General features: G+C 44.6%; 1 protein-coding gene across 3 annotated transcripts; it reads left to right on the forward strand.

Annotated features, from left to right (window-relative positions):
* The first annotated feature begins 1,315 nt into the window (after positions 1 to 1,315).
* TBCEL (tubulin folding cofactor E like) lies at positions 1,316 to 25,856 on the forward strand. 3 transcript variants are annotated; one of them, XM_035139408.3, is made up of 9 exons: positions 1,316 to 1,462; positions 5,295 to 5,421; positions 6,241 to 6,390; positions 8,772 to 8,911; positions 11,350 to 11,531; positions 12,996 to 13,252; positions 14,317 to 14,443; positions 16,654 to 16,770; positions 22,899 to 25,856. In XM_035139408.3, exons 3-9 carry the CDS (start codon positions 6,258 to 6,260, stop codon positions 23,215 to 23,217), a joined length of 1,275 nt encoding a protein of 424 aa, XP_034995299.3. In that variant the 5' UTR covers positions 1,316 to 1,462; positions 5,295 to 5,421; positions 6,241 to 6,257; the 3' UTR covers positions 23,218 to 25,856. The 3 variants fall into 3 exon arrangements, with proteins under 3 accessions (XP_034995299.3, XP_060124470.2, XP_088513933.1); XM_060268487.2 differs by having other exon boundaries at positions 1,332 to 1,436; XM_088657807.1 differs by lacking the exon at positions 1,316 to 1,462 and adding an exon at positions 3,593 to 4,376.
* Positions 25,857 to 26,257: the final 401 nt, after the last annotated feature.

Consider the following 26,257-nt stretch of genomic DNA (forward strand, 5'->3'; position numbering starts at 1 on the left):
TCGCAATACGAAATTAATTCGTTCCGCGAGTCATTTTGTATTGCAAAAATTTCGTCTTGCGGTTTTCCAATGTAAGCAAAGCAAAGGGGAAAAAATCGTCTTGCAAAGCGCGGCCATAGAAAACTTCGTCTTGCGAGTCAACAAAAAGATCGCAAAACGCTTTCGTCTTGCAAGTTTTTCATTGCGCGAGGCATTCGTTTTGCGAGGTACCACTGTATTAAGAAGCAAAGCAGCTATTAAGCATGATCTTTATTAAACTGTTGTAACAGGGTCCCCCACTCAACCCCATGCAGGGAGGGAGAGGAACCTAGAACAATGGTACAGTATCTGAAGAAGTGTGCATGCACACGAAAGCTCATACCTATGACAAACTTAGTTGGTCTCTAAGGTGCTACTGGAAGTAATTCTTTCTATTTTTTGTTTCGACTAGAAGAGCAATGGTGTGCAAGCTCTTATATAGACAATTGAAAGTTGCCTCCCCTGTAGCGTAAGACCACCACCACCACCCCCCCCCAAAAATCATAGTCTACAGCAGACTACAGGGGCAGTCTACAGCAGAAAACCAGTCTGCCAGGAATCAGGATACCTGATAATGGCCACCGATTTGCTTTTACCTGGGCATCCTGGCCACTCTTTCGTGATGGTAAATACTCAGTTCCTGAATCCAGGTCACAAGCTCACCCTATTCATACACAGACACACCCTTAAGACAGGATTTGTGAGCAGAGACAATGGGGAGGCTTTCCCATTTCCTTCCTCCTTGCAGAGAAACATTTGAGGTCAATTTGGGAGTCAAAATAGTTTCAGGATTGCTCTCCTGTACTATTTCAGACACGTAGTTTATGTATGTGTTTGCTTTGTAAATTTATGAACCTATGATTTATACATATATGCAGCTCCTTTTTAACACCTGGGCGCGTGCGTAGCTGGGAGAGGCTCCGACCACAGCGCGCCTGAAGCTGAGGCAGGAGCCTCACAAAGCCTAATTATGTGGCTGAGGAGCGTCATGCCGCCACTGTCGACCTCCCCGCCTCAGAGGAGAGGAGTCCTCGGACTACGTAGCCGCCCAACAACGCTCCCTCGGCGACAACGGAGGTTGGTGGCAGTTAAAGGTCGCAGCGGAGAGGCGGCAAACAGCGCGGGGCGCTTGACAAAAAGGCGCGCGTGCGCGGCCGCGAGGAGGACGCCGCTCTCCGAGCGCGATGCCTGCCGGGAAACGTGCAGCTGCAGGCCGGAACCAAGCTCCTCCTTCTCCACTCCCGTCTCCATGGTAACCGCTCGCCTCTTCCGCCTCGCCATGGAGGCGCTTCACGTGACCTGTTCTCTTCCCACCCCCAAAGCTGGGGAAGTCACGTGATGTTTGGGTTATTTTTTTTGCTGCTTCCAGCCTGAGCAAAGCTGGTTCCGGGTCAATACAGGACGAGGCGGCTGGACGGGTAGCCTAAAAGCGGTTGGGGCCCCGGTGAGGAAGAGGGGGAGGGGGGACGGTGCAATGGTTTCAGTCAGGAGTGGGGTGGGGGGGGCGTTGGAGAATGTCAGCCCCACCCCTACCAGCTTCCCGTCAGGGCAGGCAGGAAGGCCCGACACGGAGAGGCAGGGGTTAAAAACCTGAATAGGAGAGGTGCGAGAAGCCTCCATGTTCAGAGGCAGTCTACCTCTAAGCATTGTGGGGTGGGGTGGGGCGGCCGGTCACCTTTGTCCCCTTCTTTGGAGTCCCTCCTCCCCCGGGGCATTTGGCGTGCCAACTGTTGTTAAGCAGCGGGGGGAGGGGTTGCGTGTTGCCTGATAGAAAAAAAATAGAAATAGAGGTAATCTTCCTCTGAAATACTTAGATGTAGGAGTCAAACGAGAAGCGTGAAGGTGGCAGTGCTGCCTTCCTGGAATGATCAGGCTGGTTAGAACAAGGTGCTGGAACAACATACAGTATTTAAGTAAGATGGTACCTGTGGTTGCTTTCAGAAACAGGATATTGAACTACGCGGACATTTGGCCAGATCCAGCAGCACCCATAGGATTTTAAGAGCAGGAACGGTTGGGTGGCTAGGTGACTAGATGTGGCTAAGGACAAACCTTCTGCAGTAAAACAACAACAAGAAAGCAATGTGGGTTTGCACAAGTTGTAAGGCTATAGCATCGGGGCAGCTGAGGACCACAGTGACAGAAAAAGCACTGTGTATCAGAGCGAGCTGATAATGGCACAGTGCTGAAGCTGGTGGGGCAAACTTCCACTGGCGAAAATTGCTTCTTTTTGAACTGTAGGGTTGGAAGGGACCCAGAGTGCCATCTGGTCCAAACCCCTGCAATACAGGAATCTCAACTAGAGCATGCATAACAGATGGCCATCCAGCCACTGCTTAAAAACCTCCCAGGACAGAGAGTCCACCACCTCCCGAGGTAGTCTGTTTCACTGTCGAGCAGCTCTTACTGTCAGAAAGTTCTTGCTGATGTTTAGCTTGAGATAGTCAAAACTTTCATTTTACAATACGTGTAGCCCAAAAGAACACATTTGCCTTTTGAGAAAGAAGGCAATTCCTGTCTCCCATTTGCACTCACCATTGCGCCCAGTAGGTGGTTGTGGTAAGCAGAGGTTGAATGGCCATCTGTCATGGATGCTTTAGTTGAGACTCCTGCATGGCAAGGGGTTAGTCTAGATGACCCTCGGGTCCCTTCCAGTTCTACAGTTCTTTGATTCTCTGATTAATTGGGAGAAGACTTAAACTTGACACTTCTGGCACTGGCATAGCTTGATTATGTTAGGTTTTTTTTAAAAAAAAAAGGTAAAAACCCTCTGATAGTCATTAGTTTTGTCAATTTTGAGGTTTGGAGAGGGCTGGTTATGAGATTACTTATTGTTGATCTATTGTCTCACAAACCTGTTTCAGATAACAGGCTCATATTCCTGCTTTTTACACAGCATAGACTTTAGATTTTAAAAATGGTGACTCGTTCAAGGACACACGTTGCATGTCCTTGGCTGATCTGAAAAAAGCTCTTCTAGGTGTGAAGCCAGTCCCAACTGGCTTAGGCACTCCGCTCTGGATTTGTATAGGGTTTACTCCTTTTTCTTCTGAAGATGTCCTGCAAAGCAATGGAGGTTTAGGATCAGAGTATTCCGTCTACCTTCTAAGGTTGATAAGCCCTATCAGTTTCCGCTGCAGCATGTGCAAAAACTGCTTTCTTTATCTATATTGGTCTTGTCTGCTCAGTCCATTGGAAGCCTGTCATTGCGTGCAGGGAAAGTTCCTAACTCACCAAGGGTTTGAGACCCATTGGCTACTCTCACCTGGTTTAGCCAGCCAGTCAAAGCCATTTCCCAGGGTGTGGCTGCTGACACATGCCGACAGCTTCTAGGAGCCACAGGTGAGAGATTAGTACAGGGTGGGGACCAAAGGTGGACAAACAACCCCAGAAGAAGCACAATGTGTCCCCCACCAGAGGTACTACCCCTCCTCTAATACACCATACATTCCTTGGAAGATGTATTGTAGCTAAATAATGCAATAAGGTACTTCTGCTCATGGTCTATACTTTAGCAAGATGATAAACCTTTTGGTATATTTGTAGTTATGTATAGATAAGTCATAATTGAAGATTTCCCCAAGAATCCATCGTGTTTTATTGGGAGTAATAGCTCAGCTTCATTAAGTCAAGGGCATGTCTTTTCTTGTAGTTTAGAGCTGATTGAGGACATTTTTTTTTCAGTTGAATCCTGACTCTTAGGAAAGAGGAACATGGGTGGCTAATACCAGGAAAATCTCCTCAGTAGTGTTATAGTGTCCTTCGGAAAAACTGAAGAAATAATTTGCTTCTAATTGACTTTTTCATTTGCATTCTCCATCTTTAAAGCTGAGGCCTGCCTCTTTAATAATTTCTGCTTCTCAGAGTGCAAGTGGTTTTAAGTTTGCTTCTTTTCAGGGGGGAAAGTACACTCAGATAAAAGGTTACTCAGCTCCCATGTATGGATTTATTGTCACTTGCGTTTTTGTGATAAAATTACTCCAGTAAGCCTGATGATCAGTACAATATACCTTTCTAAATCTCAGAAGCGGCAGTTGGTATTCAACCTATAGAACCCTTTCACTTTTAATCATTCCTCCGTAAAGTCTCTTGATTTTTATTTCTGTGCTCTTTTCACTAAAACAGGCTGCAGTAAATTCCTGTGTGTATGTAGAATACTAGCTTCTTAGAGGAGAAACGTTTGAGTTTCAAGAACATTTTGTTTGATGTTGTAGTGTGGTAGGCAGCTGCTAATATTTTTTTATACCAGAAAAGATGCAATTGGGATATGACCTATCTATCATACTGCTGGAAGAATTTCCTAATTTGGGGCTATCAAATATAAGCACCAAGGAATCCTTACCAAGGCTACATCATTGGTAAGGAAATGAGGCATTTAATAGGAAAACAGGCTAAACCAACACTTGACAGTGCTTACATATTAGTGTTCTCTGCTTAAGGGTCCTGCTGGGTCAGGCCAAAAGCTTGTGTAGTCCAGCATCCTGTTTTCCACGTTGGCTAACCATATGCATCCAGGAAGTCAACAGGCATGGCTTGAAGGCTGATGGCCCCTGCAGCACAATACTGGTGACACTCTCATCTTCCATGAATTTCACTTAAGCTAGTGCCCATTGCTTCTTCCAAGCAGTGTTCAAAATTCACCAGGTGTATTTTGCACCTGACTGTGGCCACTCGCAACCAAGTGAAGATGCCTGGACACCAGAATGGCACCTGACATCTCCACCGTCTGGAGACACATGCCTGGGGATCCTTGGATCTTGACTGTTTTCACACACACTAGCAGCATATCCTGTAGAATTCTACCTGTTATATTTTATCAGCACAATCAGAATGAATTTCAGGAACCCAAAAGTCCTATTGCAAAATATGACTTTCGAGCTGTCAGGCCTAGATTATATATCTTAAGTTTCTAACACTGCTTCCAAGAAGTATATGGCTGGCTTCTTTTGAAAACAGAAACCTAGATCGAATGAACCTTAGTTTGAGCCAGAAAGGCTGCTATTATGGGTTGTATCCAATGCAGTGCTATTTTAAAGTCACTTAGCAGTATATTTGTCATCACTGGTGAAAGGTTTTGTGCCAGAGGAATGTTGTACAATCTGTAACTCTTGCATTGGATTCCTCTTGCTTAAGGGCCCTTGTGCTGGCAGGCAGAGAACATTGGATATAGCCCTGTGCTTTTAGAAGAGAGGATCAAATTGTTTGGTTTTTCTCAAAGCAAATAATGTTGCTTACAGTCTTTCCCTTTCTCACCCACCTTTCACACACCCCCAAAGAAAACCCTATGCAGTGAAATACATGGACATGTGATGTTTCTCCTCTGAAAACATGGAGTGGGTTCTCCTGAATGCCATCTGCTGAAATTCACATCTATTAATCTAGGGAGAGCTGATGCTGAGACCGGTAAGTAACCCCTTGAAATAGGCTTACAGTGGACTGTAAATGTATTCTGCTTGGTTAGTCCCAAGGTGTTCTCATTTATGTGTCTTTTTGACTACTGTGGTTCATAATTGTCAAATTTTAAAATATGCACACAACCCCAAAGGGAACCTCTTGTTCCAAGGATCAAGTAACGCATTATGTAAAAATTCTCTGCCTAGGTGGGCAAGTAGCCTAACTAGGTAAAAAGGAACTTCCTATGTTTCATCCCTGAGCGAGGCTGATGGGAACGTACAGCAGTGAGTGAGTTGATAACCTTTGTTGAATGGGTTTGTTTGGCTCACAGGCAGGGGCCAACAGATCTTTGATTAGCCAGAACCTGTGGTTGCCAGGATCCTTCCTTTCCTCCAGTGCGGCGGCAAAAAGAGTCTTATATCTAGCATCATACAGAGTTTCAGGACACCTCTGGGGTGCAGCATAATCTTAAGAGGACATCTCCCAGCCAGCTCCAAACTTTGAAGGAGAGCTTGATTTTTGTCTGTCTGCTGCATTCTTGAACTGCTTGGAACGCCTCCCAAGCGCTTCCCAGAGGTGAGGGAGACACTTGCCAGCACATGTGTGTTTGTGCACCCATGGCCGCTTGTCATTTACATCTCACATTTCCTTTATTTCTTACAGTATGCAGCTGGGGGAATTCCTGACAGCCAATCCCAAAAGGACAGAACGGCTGCTTACTTGTGTTTTTCCAAATGCTCTCGCTTAAGTAGGAGAATGGATCCTGATATTCGCTGCTGCAAAGTGTAATTTGGTTTTGTTTGTGTGTCTCCCACCCCCAAATGCTAGAGTTTCAGGAAGGGACCATGGATCTGCCCAGTGGGAGAAGTTTCATGCAAGTTCTCTGTGAGAAATACAGCCCCGAAAACTTCCCGTACCGCCGTGGTCCTGGAATGGGTGTTCATGTCCCAGCTACACTTCAGGGCTCACCTATGAAAGGTACCATTTCTGGCTGCATCTTGACTTATGTAGGAGTGTGTTTCTCTTGTCTGACATTCTAAGGGACATGGTTGAAAAGTTGTTTGAGATGGGGTTCCTTATTCAATGTTTCCTCCAATTACATGAATGGGGGGGAGTGGCTAAACCTAGATCTAGTTTTCTTTCTATAATGCAAACTCCCCTCCCCACCACACACACACAACATACCATTGCAGCGTAATTTTAAAGTGCTGTCAGGTTGATTTGTATCGCAACCATCCCCAAAGGGAGAAGAACGAGGAAATTATTTGGGTGGAAATGATGGTAACTGAGTTTGACAGAAAAGAGCAGAATTAAGTTGAGTCAGTCAAGGACAGAATGCACCATATGTCACTCAAAATGAACCACAATGGAGTCACCTTAACAAAAACTTCCAGGCTAGTCCTCTAAAGTCTTCATTTGTGGGCCTAGAAATGATTTAAAAGGTCACCATATCCATGAACCTATTCCGTCTTCTAACATGCTGAAATAATACCGTATATGTTGCAGCAGATTGCCTGTCTCTTATTTGATGTGCAGCCCTCAGACTGCCCCCTCCCCTCTGCTCAGCAGCTCCCAAAATGCACAGTTGATCTTACACTTGCCCTGTTCACATTCTTACTCATTATGTTGTTGTTCACGTGGAAGCACTTTGACATACAGAGAGGTAAGAGCTTAATACATGATTCCATCTTTGATGTTGCCATCGAGCGTATTCAGCAAACAGTCTTTTTGAGTGTTCTTGCTGATTTCCCCTCTTCAGTGGTTGTCCTAATTCACTGTCTCTGACATCTTAAATGGGGTTTGGGGTCCTGTTCAAAATAACCACCTGGTTGCATAATACAATTTTTGCGCATATTGGACTCATGATGAACTCATCGTGTCGCAAAAGCTGGATCCTGAGCTGGGGTATGTGATCAGGTTGTCTCAGGTTTGGCACGCAGTCTTCAGAAGTACACATGTCATGATTTTGCACCAAAATCAATATGTATTTATTTATTTAAAAGCATTTATATACTGCTTAGTATTTTCAAAAATATCGTTAAGTGGTATACGGTATCATTAAAACAGAAACAAACCTAAAAACAGGAGAACAGCAAAATTGAAAGCAAATGAAAACAAATTTGGACAATTCAAACAAATAAGCCTCATAAGAAATGCCTATTTACAGAGTGGCATCCAACTCAGTCTTACTCAGAGAACTATTGAAATCAATTACTTTGTTATTATTATTTATTGATTTTATATACCGCCCTATAGCCGCAGGTCTCAGGGTGGTTCAGAGAATAAAATCAGAATATAAAACCACAAAATACATAATCAAAATAAAACTACAACAACCCAATAAGACACACACCCCAACACACTATAAAAGGATGTCAATCAAATCAACCAAAGGCCTGGTTAAAAAGGAATGTTTTTGCCTGGCACTTAAAGGTGCATAAATGAAGACGCCAGGCGAATTTCCCTGGAGAGAGCATTCCACTTCAAGGGACTGAAGTCAGGCATGACTAAAGCTCATTGGTTTCAGTGGGTCCACTCTGCCCTAGATAGCAACCACGGATTTGGGTTTTGTTTTATTAATTGTAAGACATCTTTCTTCCACCAAGTGAGAGCTGAGGCAATTCATGGCATGTCAATAAAGCATCATGAAAGCAGCCCTTGATAACAAAAACAACGGAGCCATAAACACATATGAATGGCAATCAGGATGAATTTTCGGTGTACCCTTACTGGGAATTCCAGATGCTGAACCAGATGTGATTTTGCAGTCCTTGACATGGGGACATCCTGAATAAAGTACAGTAGTCTTCAACTTTTTCATGTCTGGTGACCACTGTTAATCTCAACCTATATATGCAACCCACTTAATTCTTTATTGTAGTTATTGGCTACATCTGTCTTTCCCCCCTCTTCTCTCTCTCTGTCTCTCCTCCTCCTCCTCATTCCAGAACTTAAAGAGAAATGGTGCCACCAGTATGAGCAGCCTTAGCTCTGAGCGCAAACCAGTTTTGGGTCATCAGCCATCTTTTTTTGAAGGCCAGTGAACCAAGTGACTTTGGGACAGCCTCCGTGTTGTTTTTACCTATGGCTGTCTATAAAATGTATACAGGGAAGAAAAGCACCTGAAGGCCCGAATCTTTGTAGCAAGTGAATTATCACATATAGTTGACATAAACCAGCCTGACGAGGCAAAATTGCTTATGAATGTGATGCATTGCCCATTGCTTCATTGAGCAATTTTTTTCACCGGTTATCGTGTGATGTGACTCGGCTTCCCCCAGCTTGTACAGGCGATTCTTTTCATCTGCTGAAATGAGACCACCCCACAAATTAACGCGCTGTCATTCTTGCCTTTCCAGATCGTCTCAACCTCCCAAGTGTGCTGGTGTTGAACAGCTGTGGAATAACCTGTGCAGGGGATGAGAATGAGATCGCTGCCTTCTGTGCTCATGTGTGCGAACTGGATCTGTCTGACAACAAACTAGAAGACTGGCATGAGGTAGAGGAGATTGTTCGAACAGTTACACAGACAGCTGCTTTTGCTGCAGGCAGATTTGGCTGTTCCAGGTGGATTCTAACTCACATTTGGAAATGCCAGCTCAGCTTTATTGTGATGGACCCAATAGCTTGTTATCTGGGAGGCTTTTGAACTTCTCCTGCCTTCCATTCCTTCTCCCAACTTCCCTGAAGCATGAGCTTCCTCTTCCTGAATCAGTAAGGCCTACTCTTAACTTCCATCTCTCAGCTCATGAGTCTCTTTAGGGCACCCAACACCAGTCTACTGCCCTGTGTGGCTCCTGCTAAGCTGCCACAGTTTCACCTACCATATGGGAGATAGTTGCCCTCTAACCTGGTACCTGTTCAGTTTCTCTGGGGTTCCATCTGGCTTGCGAAACATACCTGGCTGTTACCTGCATATGCAAAGATGGTTTCAAAGAAGTCATTCAACTTCTATACTAGCAGTATAGGTGGGCCAGTGGGCAAGAGGGGTTGGTTTATTTGCTACACCCTCCTATCCAACCTTCTGAAAGCCCTTAATTGTCGCTGTCTTTCTCTACCCCACCCCCGACCCTTGAGAAATTTGAATCATGCCTACTTGGACCTACGTGGAGTTCTGAATGTGCTCCAGTCAATAGTATGCCAGTCTCAAGGTCATGACCATCCAGCGGAATGGCCATGTTAGTTTGTTGCAGTGAAAGCAACAAAGATTGCATTCAAACATCAGCACATAAAGGCCTGAGATCCCGGGCTCATGTGCTCCATCTTCCCCCTTCCCTCAGACACAAGAGAGGAGATGGTGGCAAAGTGCAGTTTAACCGTTTTGTCTGAACCTGACAAATTACGTTTTTATGCCAAAAAAGGAATCAAATTGTGATGTGGGGGCTTGGTTTGTAAGCAAACTATGGTTTGTGCAAACTTTAGTTTGTCAAGTCTGAAAAAACTTCTTGTAAGAACATAAGAGCAGCCCTGGTACAAGCCCAGCATCCCATGTCACTTACCATAGTGGTCAACCAGGTATCTCTGGGAAGCCACAAGTCGTACACCAAGATACCCTCTCCCACGGTTCAGAGCGTGATCGGCAAGAGCTCTGATCGGGCGGCACAGGAGGTGTAGGAAGGCAAAGACAGACATGGCGGAAGTGGCTCACTGCCACTCTTTTCACATCCGCCAGACAGTGTGTGCATATTCTAATCCTGGAGACCAGAGGCTGTGGTACATGTGCTCACATAAGGCATTTGGGGGAATGTGTATACTGTATGTTGGCAAACCTTGGGGGTCACAGCCCTTCAGGACCTCAAACCTACGAATGGCAGGGGCCTTTCAAGGGACATTTCCAAGTCTGGCAAGCCAAAAGTTTTCTAACTAGCAATGCCAGCAATTGAATCTTGGACTGAAATTTCTGCATTGCTGGGGGTTGGGCTAGATGACCCTTGGGGTCCCTTCCTACTCTACAGTTTTGTTATTCCATGACTGTTCCATGTGCAGATCAACTGCTTTGCCACTGAGCTATGGGTACATTCCACTTGAAATAACACCCCGGTTCTCTGTTGGTTCTAAAACAATGCTGACTACATAGCCTCTGTGATTGATGCCCCAATTGCTTTATCGTGTCAGGGCCCACCTACCACGAAAACTCGCTTGCCTGGTTGTAGACTTGAGGTTCGTTCCCCATTCTTTTTTGCCAGAACTACTAACGACAATTTGTTCAGTTTTATACCACATCTCTTTGCAGCCTATTTTGTCAAATGAGGTTGATTTTGGTTGCAAGAGAGAGTGAGGTGGGTAAGGAAGGTTGTAGCAGCAGCTCACGGTAGGGATGCAAAGCCAGAGACAATATGAGATGGTCCATTGCCTGAAGGCTGCAGCCTTCTGACCACAGAACTGCTTGCTTTTTTTTTTTCAAACTGAAGCCATAAGACAGCTGGGAATTTGCTTTGTGGAGTGGGGCAGAATGAAAACTCAGAATCTCTGGAATAAAAGTTCTTTCCTGGAAATGGAATTCAGTGCATGCAAGATGACAGAAATCATGAATAACCCTTGGTAAAATAGCCATTTTGACCAATGTTGGCTCTTGAGAGGTGTTTTATTCCCCCTTTAGCTGCCATTCAAGTAGATTTTATGAAACCTGCCAGTGATCTGGTTTTTCCCCTTATCACAGCTTTTTTTTTAAGTGTGTAATTAAATGAAGCCTTGAGGTGAACAAGCAATTAGCCAATCAATCTAGATCAGCAAATAGCAGTGGTATGAATTACAGATAACTATCTTGAGTGCTGTTAGAATTCATATCATTCTTTGAGTCAGTGAGCCGTACTGGGAGTTTGGGTCCCATCCTGACCTGTCCTTATCCCAGCCCCCATGAACAGACTATTTGAGATTTGATTACTGCCTGATACGCATTTCTTTCTCCTTTCTTCTTCTTCTTCTTTCCCCTCTCAGGTCAGTAAAATTGTGTCAAACGTCCCCCACCTGGAGTTTCTGAACCTGAGCTCCAACCCTCTGAATCTGTCGGTCTTAGAGAGGACGTGTGCTGGGTCTTTTGCCGGCATTCGGAAACTTGTGCTCAACAACAGCAAAGCATCCTGGGAAACAGTCCATACGATACTGCAAGAATTGCCAGAGTAAGCCTGGAGCAGCAAGGGCAGAAAAGGGGGCAGGTGCCCTTTACGGACAAATTGGCGTATCAAACCGCAAGTAACAGAAGTTTGTGCATGGGATCAGAATCCCCCACTTCAAAGCTTGTTGCAGCTGTGAAATTCATTTAGGAAAGTAGCTAGAGCGTCGCTAGTCCTACTCAGAGTAGACCCATTGAAGTTAATGAACATAACTAACCTAGTAGCTCAAAAAGTTGTACTAGTCCTCTTGCCCCCATGTAGCTGTGTTAGTCATGCCGGCTTGAGTTGATTGCAACCTGTTGCTATCAGTTGGGCGAATGGCTGTTTCGAAGCCTGTCATTGTTAGCAGCCTGTTGCATTTATGATAAATAGTTTGCATGCATTTTAGAATGTTCAGAGATCTTCAGCTGCATTAATTCCTACAGTAACTCTGTAAGGTAGGCCAGGATGCCGATGCTGAGCTGTGTTAACCTTACACAAAAGAGATGGTCAATTTGCAGGCTCATGTAGAGGCGAAGATTTGAACCAGGACTTCCTAATATAGAAGAAAGTTGTCTTCTCTGCTCCCTACTTAGGGCTGTTCTACACATTGCCACGTAATAATGTGGTAGAATGAGTTGAACCACTTTGAAGTGCAGGTTGGAGTCTATGTATATGAATGCACCAAATTCCCTGCAAGTAGCACTTCGGCATAGGCCTAGTGCTGGACTAGAACTTATCTCTCTGCTGTGCTACCTTTCTGCTTTCAGGGATTTTAATTTTATGTGGTGGTAAGCATTCAGATGTACTTGTGCTCCACCTATAGTCTGAAGTGCTCCAGCTACATCACCTGAACAGTCCACAATCTTATTCTGCTGTATTTCAAAGGATTTGTGCCACATAAAAGATAATGTTATTTCCACTGATGCAAATTCCTGCCCCCCAATCTTGATTTGCAAATGATGGTGGTCCAGTGTAAATAGATTCTTTTCTTCTGAGATGCTATTCAATTATCAAGGCCAAAAAACTTGATAATGGAGATGCTGGGTGGCTGGCTGACAACTTCTGGTTAAAGATCTTGCAATTTTTTTTCATAAAAATCTAGATGTCTGGTTGCAGCATTCTGGGTGGGCTCCAACACGGCGTCATTCTTCCCTATACATGCCCCCGGCCTGTTGATTGTGGTGGGGGTTGTTGTTTTGTATTCATTACTGCTTGCTTTTTCTTGATAGCACTTCACACTTGATAGCACTTCACACGGAAGTGAGAGAATCTGGGGTAGTGTGTGGGGAGACTGACATTCCTGATGTGCAAACTTTCTACGTTGCAAGGCTTGTTTTGTTTTTCTCCCAGTTTTCCTACCTTCAGCCTAACACGTGACAGTTCAGGAAAACGACATTGCCACTTGATTCTGCTGCATGTCTATAACTTATTTCTATTTCACTAGAAGCCTTGGACGTATAATAACATCTAATTTTTTTCTTCTTGCAGCTTGGAGGAGCTCTTCCTGTGCCTTAACGACTATAAAACGGTGTCTTGTTCCCCAGTGTGTTGCCACTCTCTCAAGCTTCTCCACATAACTGACAATAATCTCAAAGACTGGACTGAAATCCGGAAGTTGGGGATAATGTTTCCATCACTGGACACACTGGTTCTGGCCAATAACTACCTGACAGCCATTGAAGACTCAGAAGATTCTCTGGCAAGGCTGTTTCCAAACTTGCGATCCATCAGTCTGCACAAGTCAGGTGAGGTCCCCAGTGAGGCATGCCCTTCTGGATCCAGATTTAAGACTTGCTATAAATCTTTCTAACATCCACACACACTTCAAATTTTGCAATTGAATGTGCTGCCTCTATCAACATGATCTTGTTAATATGGTAATGAGAAGGAAGGAAGCATTGGTCTGTGCCCACATTTAAATTTTATTTGGGTTTTATTGCTGACTCCTAAACTACACCTCATCACTTGTTTCTCAGTGGACCAGTGTTCTTCAGCATCTGCCTGTGCAGTTTCCAAAAGCATGAAGTTACTGTACTGTGAAGTACTATCTTGTTTACCATTGATGTATTAGCCTATTTTACTGGCTCTTGATTGCTTTTTGTGATCATGGACAAGGAGCGATGGGAGAGGGTATTGGGAGATACAAGCTTTTTAGAAAAATGAGGATGACACATCTCATTAGAATTCAATTTCATTTTTTCCATTCCTCAAGCCCTATGGGTCAGGAGTGGGGCACTCCAGATGTTGCTGAACCACAATTCCCATCAGCCCCAGCAAGCATGGCCATTGGCCAAGGGATGTTGGGAGTTGTGGTTCTGCAGCATCTGAAAGGCAAAGGGTTCCCTTTACCTAGTTTAGCTTCTCAGATTTTTACTGCTTGTGTGTGTATGAGAGGGTGAGGGGGTTTCTGCTTGATTCACTAGCATGTCTTGGTTTGCCTCTGTAACAGGCTAGGTCCATGCATTTGGCAAACTGAGGCAGTCATGAAATACTAGAATCCTGAGAGGATAGAACAGTCTTCATCACATCAGACTGAGATACATTTACATGGGTCAACATTCAAAAAATGTTCTGCCACATCCATCCAAAAATGGAAGTGGACCAATCCATTGTGTTACCTGATTTGACTGCATCCATAGACTAGGCTTGAGAGTAATTTATAATTCTGATTGCACATGTACTGGTGGAATGTCAATGTCTCCTTGTTTTCCCCAGTCGATTTTACGCACAGACACAAGAACACCCAATTACTTTGATTTGCTCCTTTCCGACGCCTTCCTTCCCTGAACACTCCCTTTCTTTAAAGCAGGTCTGCAATGCTGGGGAGACATCGACAAACTCAATTCTTTCCCCAAGCTCGAGGAAGTGAGGTTACTGGGCATTCCTCTCCTTCAGCCATACACCAATGAGGAGCGCAGGAAGCTGGTAATAGCCAGGTCTGCAGATGTTTTTTTTTGTTGTTGTTCTTGGTTGATTCTGGGTTAATGCAGCCAAAATAGTGTGGCCTTTAAACCCGTTGATGCCTCCGTGGGCTCCATTGGGAGGAAAGGCCAGATACAAAATCAATGAATGAATAAATCAAGCATGAATGGCTCAGATTTTTGAGCAGGTAGGGTGTGGGAGTAGCTGTAGAAAATGGCCTCTATGTGGAGTAGACAACTGTTGAGTCATATGAGCTCTGGACTCTTTACTCCTGGGGGGAAGATAGAAGCAGAAAATAATATTCTCTTGTGGGTGTTACATTATTCCACACATTGTGAGGCGCTACCACCTTGCTTCTAAACATGCCAAAATACCATCCTTGCATCCAAACTGAAGGAACTTTGGGAAAATCAGACCACCGGTAATCTTTCTGAGTGGAAGCTGTTACCTCAGTTTTGGCTAAGTGCTCTGCTGAGTACCAGAGGAAGGAAGTTATCCTGGCTTGGTTGGGGATTGGGTAATAGAATCCTTACTCATCAAAATCTTTTGAGGGGGAGCCCCCATCCATCAACATGCCTTGTAGTGTTCTCCTTACTTGTCAAAAACAGCTTTCTTGAGTGCTAATTATTTTCAAGTGCTCAGCAGGTCTTTTTCCATAATTGCAGTTCTCTGTTCCGAACTCAGCCTCAGTTCTGGGAGACAGTGTTGGTCTACAAGCCTTATTCGGGTTCCTGAACTGTTGTGGCTAGCTGTACTCTTTTTAAGAATGTTTGGATTATTGGGAATAAGTCTGATGACAGAATTATCCCACGTTTGCTACAAACTAGCAGCATAGGCTAGGTGCTGCTGAAATGAACTTTAGTGTACGTGTTCTTTGCATAGAATCTGCCATCTTGGCTAAACATGTTCATGGCTAAAACTCTGCACTTGGGACTTAAAATTATATAGCTTTGTTTACATGTTTAAAAGACAAATGCCCCACTTTTCTATCTAGTGAAGTAGCTTATGGAAATGATTTTTAAAAAATTATTTAGATTTAAGTATTTCATCTAATCATAAAGCTGTAGTAATAATAATAATAATAATAATAATAATAATAATAATAATTCTTTATTAAATTTGTATACTGCCCCATACCCACAGGTCTCAGAGCTGTTACAGCATAAAAACACAATATAAAAACACAAGATCCATTAAAAACAAACGAATAACCCCCACTCCCCAAATGCAAAATCTCAAACAGAAACCACCATTATTACAACATTTACTGGCAAATCCTTCCAAGAACTTGAGTAAATCAAAAACAGCTTTCAGTTGTCCTATAGCTGCATCAGATTAGGCACTGAGAGGGCACGTCCCAGGAGGGAATTCATTACACTGTTCCATGATTTGGGTGCTGCAACTGTGAAGGCCTTCTTGCTGTTGATTGCCTCCCTAACTTCCAAAGATGTGAAACTTTATGAAGGGGCACCTCTTTTGAAGATCTCATGAAGCGATCAGGTTCATGTAGGAAAAGATGTTCATGGCCCTATCTCTCAGAATCGCCACTTTGGGAAGCACAAGCCTGTGTTCCAACGATGCGCTAAGCCATTCCGTGGCTCAGCCCTGGGTAATATAAAAAGAGGAGGACCAACAGAGGAACACAGCAGCCACCATCTTCTGCTTGGTCACTTGCACGTTCACACTAAGCCACGGTTTGGCTTAGCTTTATATGTGAGCAGAGTCACTGCGTCATAAAATACCTACCTAACATTTGGTAACTCAAGTGAGCTCCCCATCTCCCCCCCCCTTCCATTTTGCATTTGTGTAAATCTTATGAGTAGGCCACTATCAGACATGACCAAAACATTTGCGTCTCTAACTTGCCTTCCTGTCCTTGCCTGAGGGTTGGCTGCCTTTCTGTTTGCATTCTGCACAATCAGGAAGCAGCACTTAACAAACGCCTTGCTGAACTTACTTTGAGTGCCAGTATTTATTTATTTTAAAAAAACTGTCAGATATGCATTTATGTTCAAATTGTAACATGTGGTTTCAGATTAAATTCTCTTCGCCAAGGCACCTGCATAAAACACCTTTCCTTTAAGATTTCATGTTTTCAGTTATCTGGGGAAATCCCCTGGGAATGCAATACTCATCATTTTGCTGTTGTCTGTTAAATTTTGGGGGTATTCTTTTTTTCCCTTCTCGAGATGGTAACAAATTCCACCTCTTTTGAACATGGCAGGTTACCATCTATCAATAAGCTGAACGGGAGTGTCATTTTGGAAGGAGAGCGAGAGGACTCGGAGAGGTTTTTTATTCGTTACTACATGGACTTTCCACAAGAGGAAGCCCCTTTCAGGTGAGAACTTCTGATCACAGAATTTTTAGAATGGGAAATGAGTTTGTTTAAAGTCCTTGAGTCATGTATGGTACCATAGTTCCTAGAAACTGTGAGCTGTAAACTGAGATCTCACCTTTTGCCTCATGCTCATTAGATAGCCATATAGCCTGTTTGCCCTACCTGTCATCAGTGTAGATATAATAATACTGACCTTTCCTTCAAGGGTGTTGTAAGGATTGCTGAATCTAAAATGCTAGACAAATGTTAAATTGTATGGGTAAAGTGTGGATATTTTCACCTGTTTATCATTTATACCCTATTGTCAGTGTCCCTGGCACCTTACAGTTTTATGTGGGCAGGATGTGGCTGTTAGTTCGGTGTAGGCGATTGATATTCCCACCTCACTAAACTGAGCCCCTACTGAGAAGTCAGCAGAGAAGTCCTCTGGGAATGGGTTCCAGTCCGTCAGTTCTGTGCCAGCACTCAGTAGCTAATCCTGGTGCCATCTGGTGTTTAAGCGCCCTTGAGCTCCAGAGACACATGTGCCCAAACCGAATGTATTTAGATGGCATCACCTGTGTGCCATTTTCCTCCTTCCTTCACAAAGGAGTGAAAACTTGGTCATGCTCCATCGGTTGGAATGCCTGGCCGCTCGTTGGCACTTTGCATCCCCAAGGACAAGAGCAGGTTTGAAAAGGGTGCCTTGTTGTCTCTCTCTCTCTCTCTCTCTCTCTCTCTCTCTCTCTCTCTCTCTCTCTCTCGGGCAGAGTCATGTGTGCAGGCTGACCTGACTGCTGGAAAAAGGTGTGGGGTTAGAGGAGAAAGCAGGAGGCCCAGGTGCAGAGAGGCCACTCCGGCATGAGGGCGGCTGATAGAACTTGGTGGCAGCCTTCTCTAATGGCACCAGAGTGTATTAACCTGGAATCCTTCAAAACCTTTTTTTATAAAAATAATAATGCCACAGTGTGCAACTAGCAGTCCACAGGGCAGCACTTCCTGGAGCAGTCTGTCTTGTAAAAGGGAAGGGGAAAGTCTTTCGAGATCCATAGAAGTGGGTTCAGGGTGGGAATGCAGGCCAGAAGGGATGGAGGAAAAGGACCGAAGGAGATCTCTGACTTGCAAAGGGTTCTGTGGCAAAATGTCCTACTATGTTTTGAGGCCCTGTTGAGTGGGGAAAATAATGACTGGAAGACTGCAGGGTCTGTCTGTGTGACCCCTATGAATAACTTGCTTGGAGAACAATACAGGCACCTCCCAGTTTACTTGGGGGTTACATCCAAGTGAAATTGTGTATATTTGAAACACCATTTAAAAAGCCTGCAAACCCTCCATCCCTCCCCTTTTCGTGACATTTGTGGGTCACTTTCAGGTTCGGCGCGACATGCACATGCACGTTCACGCACATACCGGATGGCCCTAAAACAGCCGCTCCCTGCACTTCCCTTGAAATATATTGCAACCATTTCTCCTTGGCTTCTGCATTAACAATCGTACATTCCTCTGGAATTGGGGGGGGGGGAGGTATGCCACTGTGAAATGCTCAGATCTGACCCTCTGTAGGGTGTTTCATTTAAGTTTGGGCTGAAACCGCTCTCCGCTCATTTCTCAAAAAGTATGTCCCGTTCTTCTCCTGCTTTCTTTGTGTGAGTGGGGAGGAATTCCTCTGAAATCCCCAGAAGTTCTTTGTTGCTTACCTTGCTGGATCTCTCCGGAAAGTGTGGGCAAAGAAGACGACCTGGAGGAAGCGTTGTGACGTTTCCCACCAACCCCACTTCCCAGAATGCTTTGGAGTGATGTGAGGTTGCAAGGCATTCTAGGAAGTGCGGCCTGTGGGAACCTACGGAGAGAGTATCACCCCACATGGCTTTTCTTAACGTTGAAAAGGCAGGGAGGAAATGGCCACTCAGAAGTGGCAATTCCACCCTGAAATTTTTTGATAAATTCTCCTCCCCCACCACCCCGCAAAGCAAATGATATCCCTGCCCCCCCCCAAGGTTTTTGTTTGCCCTCCCTCACCCACCCAAAAAACGGTCAAGAATTTTTTGTGTCGATTTTTGCTTCCGTTCTAGAAAGTTGTTTTCTGCCTTTTCCAAACAGGTTTCGCGTAGGAAGCAAGGGGAGCTCGGATCCTTCCCCCCCCCCACTGCCCACCTGCTCCCCGGTTCATAGCCTTTAAAAAATGCTGCAACCTCTCCCATCCTTCTGTGCTCAATGGCCCTTTTGTCCGAATGCCCTCATCTGTGTGGGGTCTCTAAAAGACTTGTGCGCCCATTGAAAGCTGTTTTTCCGCTCCACAGAGCTAGTGTGCCGTTTCAGGGATATCCATGGACAAGGCTGTGCATGGCTGGGGTGGTCTCCCCAGTGACAAGGGTTCAGGTTCCACATCCTAGACCTTTGGCCCATGATCGATGTTCAACCTGTGGTTGTGTACTTTTCCCCCACCCCACCCCCCATTTCATTCTGGGTCTCCCTGTCCAGCCCATATTACAAACAAAAGCCTCTCTCTCTAGCCCTCCATTTCTTCCAGGGCTGTGACCTTTACATGAGCAGTGTCAGTCCTCTGCACCTACACACCCAAAACAACAACATTTAATTCATTGGTTGAGTCCTGCATGTGACATATAAGTGAAATAAAAATCACACGCTTTAGTGACTTTATTGAATTTGCAAGAACTTTGAGGCTTGAGGAGTTAAGCATAGCAGCCGTAGTGCAGAAGAACAGATAGCAATGCAGGGCACTGACTTTTTATTCCAGACCACCAAATGACCTGGTTTCTGAGCCAGCAACAGTGTCAGAAGAATTGCCTCCTGTGATATGAATCCACAGTAAGCCCACAACTTACATGGGGGCTATGCTTCAGGGATCGGCCCTAAAGCAAAACCTGTGTATAATCAACACACATTGGGTTCAATGGTGGGTGGAGACGCTAAAGTTATTTTTCCTGGATGCCCATCCCCATTCATTCATTCATTCATTCGTTCATTCACTTTTCCAAGCATGCAAAACTTAATGCGCACAAGTTAAATGCATAAGCTGCAGGCTTACTATACTTGATCCTGGAGATCTACTGGTGCCCTGCTCTGTGTCTCCTTACCTACCCTCATCTGCTGGATGTTGCAAGAGAAAGGAGCTTGTAATAGTGTCGTGCTGTTTTGTTTTGGTTTTTTTGAGATTTGTTTGCTAGATGTTATATATTTGTTTTTAACATTGTTTTAATTCTATTATAGCTTAATTTATTTTTTGTTGTTTTTAACATGTTTTTAGCTTATGTACTTTGTCCATGTCTGTTTGAATTTTTGTTAGCCAGCTTGAGTCCTGGTTCTGGAGGAAATCAGGATATAAATAAATAAAATAGTAATAGTAATAATATTTTCTGTTCCAGCGCTGAGGTGCTGAAATGCCCCATCACTGCTCTCCTTTCAACAGGCCCTTTTAAATAGTTATTTTAACTATATCATTTGGTAATATTTAAAATGTTTGTAGGTTTGCCGCTTCGATTTTTTTTTTCACGTAGGAAATTTTGAAAATGAAACTGTTCATTGTTTTCAGAATTTTGGTTGCAAACAAGATTGCTACAAACTTGTGTGTGAGGATACTTAAAAAAAAAAAAAGGACTTGAGGGAAATGCTGATCCAGCACTATGCAGATGTGCTGTTCATATGAAAGCATACGTGCTAGGCATGTGAGAGCCAAGCTGAAAATGCGGGAAGCAAAATGTCCTGGAAATTGCCATCTTTCTCATTTGGGGATACAGGCCTGCTTTAGAAATGACCTCTCTCAGTAGTTTAGAGCCAAGTTGAAGGAAATCCTTCTGTAGCCCCAAGTTTCCAATTCTTCCGCTTCATTTTGCTTTCTTCTTAGCCTGCTTGTTTTTCCCCCCTATATGGTTTTTGGACCTGGGGACAACAGGAACATCACCTCCGCTGATTGAGATGTTGTTTCCAAGCACTCTCAAAAGTGCGCTTTTGAGCTTTTCCATATAAGGCAGGCTTTTGTCCGGAACTGCTCTGTCGCTTGTACCTCTGCCCTAGTAGACCATGCTATATAACCGCAGAAGCAGTTGGGGGGCCCATGCTGTGTTAAGCCGTGGAAGCTGCTACAAAGTGCTTGGTGCAGGTAGAAGTGTTGAAAAGCACACTGGGAAGCTCCTCCGTTAACTTTCCCCACTACAGTCGTAGGCGACGGCCCCTTTTCTGAAAAACATATCTTCCTCCATCTTTGCCAAGTAATAGTTTCCCATGCGGGCCGATCCTATCTGCCGATTTGCAAGAGCAGGCGCAGCTGCCCCTGCCGGAGCTTTCCGCCCTGATAAAGGCTGTTTGTGTCCAAGATGCTGGGGAAATCATAGCGCACTGCGTCGGTTACCTCATCCTCCGGGCAGACAGAGGCTTCGCTGTTGAGAGAGCATTCCTACATTTAACATGAGTCCCTCGGGGGGGGCCTCCCTCTTCCGTTGCCAGGCTCCATCATCCTCTTGACAGGAGCAGTGACACAGCAGCGATCACGTTTAAGTCCCCGAGCCGGACAGGAGACAAAAGGAGCTTTCAGTCCCAGGCATCGTCTGGAGACTCTGAAATGTTACCTCCTCTCAGCCGCTCTTTGTCTTTGTTATTTCAATTACCTTGTGCTTCGGGTTGACTTTTTGCCACTTTCCCAGCCCCGGCAGAAGAGACGCTGCCTCCTCATTACCAATTGGAGAGATACCTGAAGTGAGGGCGATGGGAGGAGAGAAGCGAGGAAACACTGGTCTCTCTCTCTCTACCCAGGAGCCCAGAACAAAAGAGCATCTCTGGGAAGATGGCGAAACTTGCTGAGCAGGTTCATGACCGTCCAGGCAGACACAGCTCTCGTCTTCCCCTTCGCTCCTGATTTTTTTTTTGGAGGCACAGATACCTTGATGGCGCATTTGATGGCGGAATGAAATTCAGGCCATTTGCCTAGATCAGAGTGCAGAGTAGGGGAAAGTAATATTAACAGCTGCTGCTAAAGCAACATTAAACCATGTAGTGTTTTCACTTTGAAAGAATTAAGAGGAGAAGGGCTGATCTCTGCATGTCCGGTGAGAGCAGAAGGCGAGGCTCTTGTCACTGCTGCATCCTCACTTAGGTTATGTGCCTGCCTACTAGCATGGCAAATGACTCTTCAGTCACTACCGGTAGCAGTGCTGCTAAGGTGGAAATTCAGGAGTCGCAAGGCTCAGTGTACCTATTGCTGTCAGTTAGAATGTTCCATCAGCAGCAACCAGCAGGGCTTTGAGCTGGCAACAGTGGCAACAGTCTCTCTGAACAGTGGAAACAGCGAGTTTCAGCAGTGCTGTGCACAATCACCACTCTGGGCTTGCCTCAAATCTTACAAATCTCTCATGGATCAGTCCTGAGAATTCCAGTTAAATTACTTAATGACACATAATAATGTATCAGGAAGATTTTAATGCTTAATGTTTTACTACGTATTTTATATATGCTGTATTCCACCCAGAGTGGTTGGGGAAACCCAGCAAGATGGGCAGGGTATTAATAATAATAATAATGATAATAATAATAATAATAATAACTGCAGGAAACGCTTCCTAAAGTTGCAGCAGGGAAATTCATTAAATTGAAAGCATAGAAGTGAGAAGTCCATTGGCTTCTGCTTAGTTTGGGTGGTCCAGTTCCAGATTCTGGACCCTTTTAAAAATTCAAAATGTTGTAATTCCAGGGCACCTAAAGGATTATCTCCTCTCACTCAAACATTCTTGTTCTTTAAGTTCATCTTCAGAAGTTTGAGGAACAGTGACTAATACCTTTCCCCATAGTGGGCTCTGGGGTGCTGAAATGTCCTTCCTAAGGGTTTCTTGGTCCTCTTTGCTGTTGGTCCCTTCTGGCGGCAAACAAATAATTTTTCTCCTCTTCTCCCCACAAGGCTATTTGAAGCTGTTTTAGCTGCTGTAGTGGGATTTCTCTTCCCCTTGGTTTTATCAGTTCCTCTGCCGTTCCAGTGATTTTTGCTTTAATTTCAAGCTTCCGTTTTGTGTTTTATGCAGCTAGCCTCCTTGAAGGGCTTTGATGCAAGAATTATTTTAATAAAGTAACTGTATAGCCAAGAACACGTGAGTGCGGGGATTTGTGGCACCAGTTGTAATGCCCATCTCTTTCTCTCTCAGGTATCATGAGCTAGTGACGAAATACGGTAAGTTGGAAAAGCTGGCGGTGGTGGACCTGCGGCCCCAGAGCAGCGCCAAGGTCGAGGTTCACTTCAAAGACCAGGTGGAGGAGATGACCATACGCCTGGATCAGACGGTAGCAGAACTAAAGAAACAATTGAAAGCGTTGGTCCAACTCCCGACCAGCAACATGCATGTCACTTACTTTGACCATGAAGCTCCTTTCGGCCCTGAGGAGATGAAGTACAACTCGCGGGCTCTGCACTCTTACGGCATTCGGGATGGAGATAAAATCTTTGTGGACTCCAAAGCCAAATAGCCCGCCCCCATCGCCAGGGGGTTCACGGCCACCTCATGTACGCAAATTGAGGACTTTCTGGAAGTGGGGGGTTCGTTTCGGTTTGTTGTTTGAGCTTTGGTTTTCTATACATACCAGGTAGTTTCTCCAGCAGGCCCAGATCTGTGAGAGGTGTGCTGCGACCCAGTGCGGCGGCGGCGGCGAATTGTTAAGAGGAGGTGATTTGACTTCAAGTGTGTGTGTGGCTTTTCTTTGGTTTCTCCCCAACTGCTCCAGTATTCCTGTGAACCTAGCATGAAAGTCTTTCTTCAAAGCTTTAAGAGGGTTCTTGCAGTCACTCAAGTCAGGGAGCTCGCACTTTCAGGCCATACACGGGGTACGTGTTGAAAAGGTTTTGTGTGGCTCAGTAGCCGGGCTCCAATTACAAGCGGCAGAATTGGTGCCCCTTCACCTGGGTGGCCTCTCAATCTCTTTGTTTCCTGAGGGTTAGGTTGGAAGGGGGATGTTCTATAAGCAGTGTTTTACTAGACTTTGGTCTACTGGATATCCAGTGCCCTTCTGGATTTCACTTAAGCTGAAGGAGATCAAAACTTTGACAGGGGTTGACGTGTGTGTGTGTGTGTGTGTGCGCACACTGCAGCTTTCAGGTCACTGCTAAATCACAATCACTTGCATAACCTTTTTGGCTTGCTGACTCTCAAGGGTGTCGCAGGGGCCAAACTCAGTGCAGATAGTGCTGGACATTTAAATGGGAGCCTCTTCGTCTCATGGGCAAGTTCATGTTGGTCACCCGGTCATATGTTTGATCTGTTTCATGAAGGCTCGCTCTCTTCACTGCTGAGATACCCCTCTCAGCTTGCAAGCAGCTCTTAACGGACTGTCACCATCCTCAATGTGGCTGAAGAACCCTAAAACCCTTGCTTTTTTCTTTTTTTTAAAAAAAGCATTCTTTGATCATACCCTTCTTCCAAGGAGCTGCGGGTGAGGTACATGCTTCTCCCCTCCCCCATTTTTTTTTCTTTTTTTTGTTTTATAATAACCCTGTGAGAGAAAATGACTCTCAAGGTCACCCAAGGAGTTTTACAGCTAACTGGCAATCTGAACCTGGGTCTCAAATCCAAGTCCTATGCTAAGCTTCTACACCGCAGTGGAAACCAAAGGCCGGGCCTTCCTCCCCGTCCAGCGTTTGCTGATAAATTAGCACTTTTTTGAAGCCAACGCAGAAATACAACAGATGTACAGGTCCTCTGAGGTCACTGGGGTCCTGTCTCTGCATGAGTCGGTTTTCTAGACTTGCCTTTTACCACTTGAAAGGTGTATTGGAGTGGTGAGTTTTGCGGGGCCACCACAGATGAGCTCCTCTTACACCCCATGGAAGCAAACCCCCCCCCCAAAAAAAAATTCTTGTGGGTGCACCATTTACTGAGGAGTATACGAAATTGTCATAAAGAGTAAAAGGCCGACCCCTGTTCTTGGAGATGTCTTCTACCCACTTTCATGTAGCTCAATATAATTGATTCTTATGATTCTTATGGCGGGGGGGGGAGAGAATTCATTTATTATTATTATTATTGAAGAATGCTTGCTTTGTAAATCAGGCAGGGCTCTCTCCCACAGCAGTGCCCTTCCATGCTCATCTGTCAGCTTGACAAGTTGAGAATCAACTGAGAATCGCTCAGTTTTACACATGTACATTTAAAGGAGGGGAGGGAGGAAGTGGGCTTCCCAGCAACCCCCCCCCTAGCAGTGCCGCTAAGCTCTTGTTACCCATAAACTTTTGACCTTCCTTCCTTAGCTTCTCATGCAAGGTTTCTTTCCCATAATGCCTCTGTTCTCTTGTGGGAGTGCTTCTTTTTTATATACGTACATCTATCCAAGAGTTTGTGCATTTTCTTCTCCTGCGGTGTGCAAAACAAAACAAAATCCCAGTAATCTTATTTTTATTTTTATTTATGGTAAAAGTCCTTGCCTGGACGCCAAGCGTAGAAAAGAGGGCAGGATTTTTAAAAATTACAAATCTCCCCTCCTATGACCATATAAAGATGAGCAATATAGAGCAAACCAAGGCTTGCATGTGGAATGTGGTAGTCCATTCTCTTTTATTTCACTGACTCCAGTAAGAAATAATTGCCTATGTATTATGTGGAGTCATTCCAGGACATTGTGTTGATGAACTGGCACTGGGCTTTCTAAGCTGAGACAGAGCTGAGGTTCTTTCCTGTCCATTTGGGTAGCAAAGCTTCAAACCAACGCTTTGTTTATGGTGTGTGTGTGGGTATATGTATGTATCTATCTATGTATGTATATTTACACATAACGGGAAATGGCAATGTTAATAAGATATTTTATTATAAAGCAAAGTTTTATTGAAAGATAAGGTTGTGTAATAATATTAGATTATTATTTTATCTGTGGACCTACTGTATGAAGTATGTTAGCCCCGTAATCTGGGCCTCTGAAAGACTTTAGACTGTAAAGAAGTGGCCATTTGGGTTGTGCAGAACAGTATTTCCCACCTTCCTCCTGCCCATCTCCAAGCCCAATATTTATACAGTAGTAACAGGAGTTTAATGAAATATTTGTAACTGGTGGACATCCGACTGCACAGGTGTCTGTGTCTTAGAAGGAAACATTCCACATATTAAAAGTTTATGAAGGGATTCACTGAAGAACCATGTGTGTGTTTCTGTTATCAAAAGAGATTGCCATCTCAACCTTGTTTGTGTGTGCCTGCAAGGGAGTTGCGTGAACGCTGCACTAAATTTTAAAAGGGGGGGGGAGAGAACTGGAATTTTGCAGCTTGTATAATTAACTAATCAAGCAAGTTTTGCAGGTGTTTACATTATTCTGCTAGTCTTGAGGGAGAAGGAACGGGAACCAAGACTGTACTTGGCCACCAGAAATGGTATTTGGCCATCTCTCTTCTGAGACTCCAGGTGTGTGTTTCCATTCAGAAAAGCTAGAAACTTTTTTTTTTTAACGCTCGTATTCCGTGGAAGCGGAACTCTGCACCTAGCAGAAGGCGTTCGGCACTTGTGCAGAACCCATGCTGTTCTGGAAA

This window comes from Zootoca vivipara, chromosome 14 (assembly GCF_965207765.1).
Source record: "Zootoca vivipara chromosome 14, rZooViv2.hap1.1, whole genome shotgun sequence".
In the NCBI taxonomy this organism is placed as follows: domain Eukaryota; kingdom Metazoa; phylum Chordata; class Lepidosauria; order Squamata; family Lacertidae; genus Zootoca; species Zootoca vivipara.

Excerpts from the sequence above, each read along its gene's own strand:
- TBCEL (XM_035139408.3), top strand. The coding sequence starts at position 6,258 with ATGGATCTGCCCAGTGGGAGAAGTTTCATGCAAGTTCTCTGTGAGAAA. Across the intron at positions 6,391-8,771 it reads TCAGGGCTCACCTATGAAAG|ATCGTCTCAACCTCCCAAGT; the intron begins GTACCATTTCTG and ends TTGCCTTTCCAG. Across the intron at positions 14,444-16,653 it reads AGGAAGCTGGTAATAGCCAG|GTTACCATCTATCAATAAGC; the intron begins GTCTGCAGATGT and ends TGAACATGGCAG.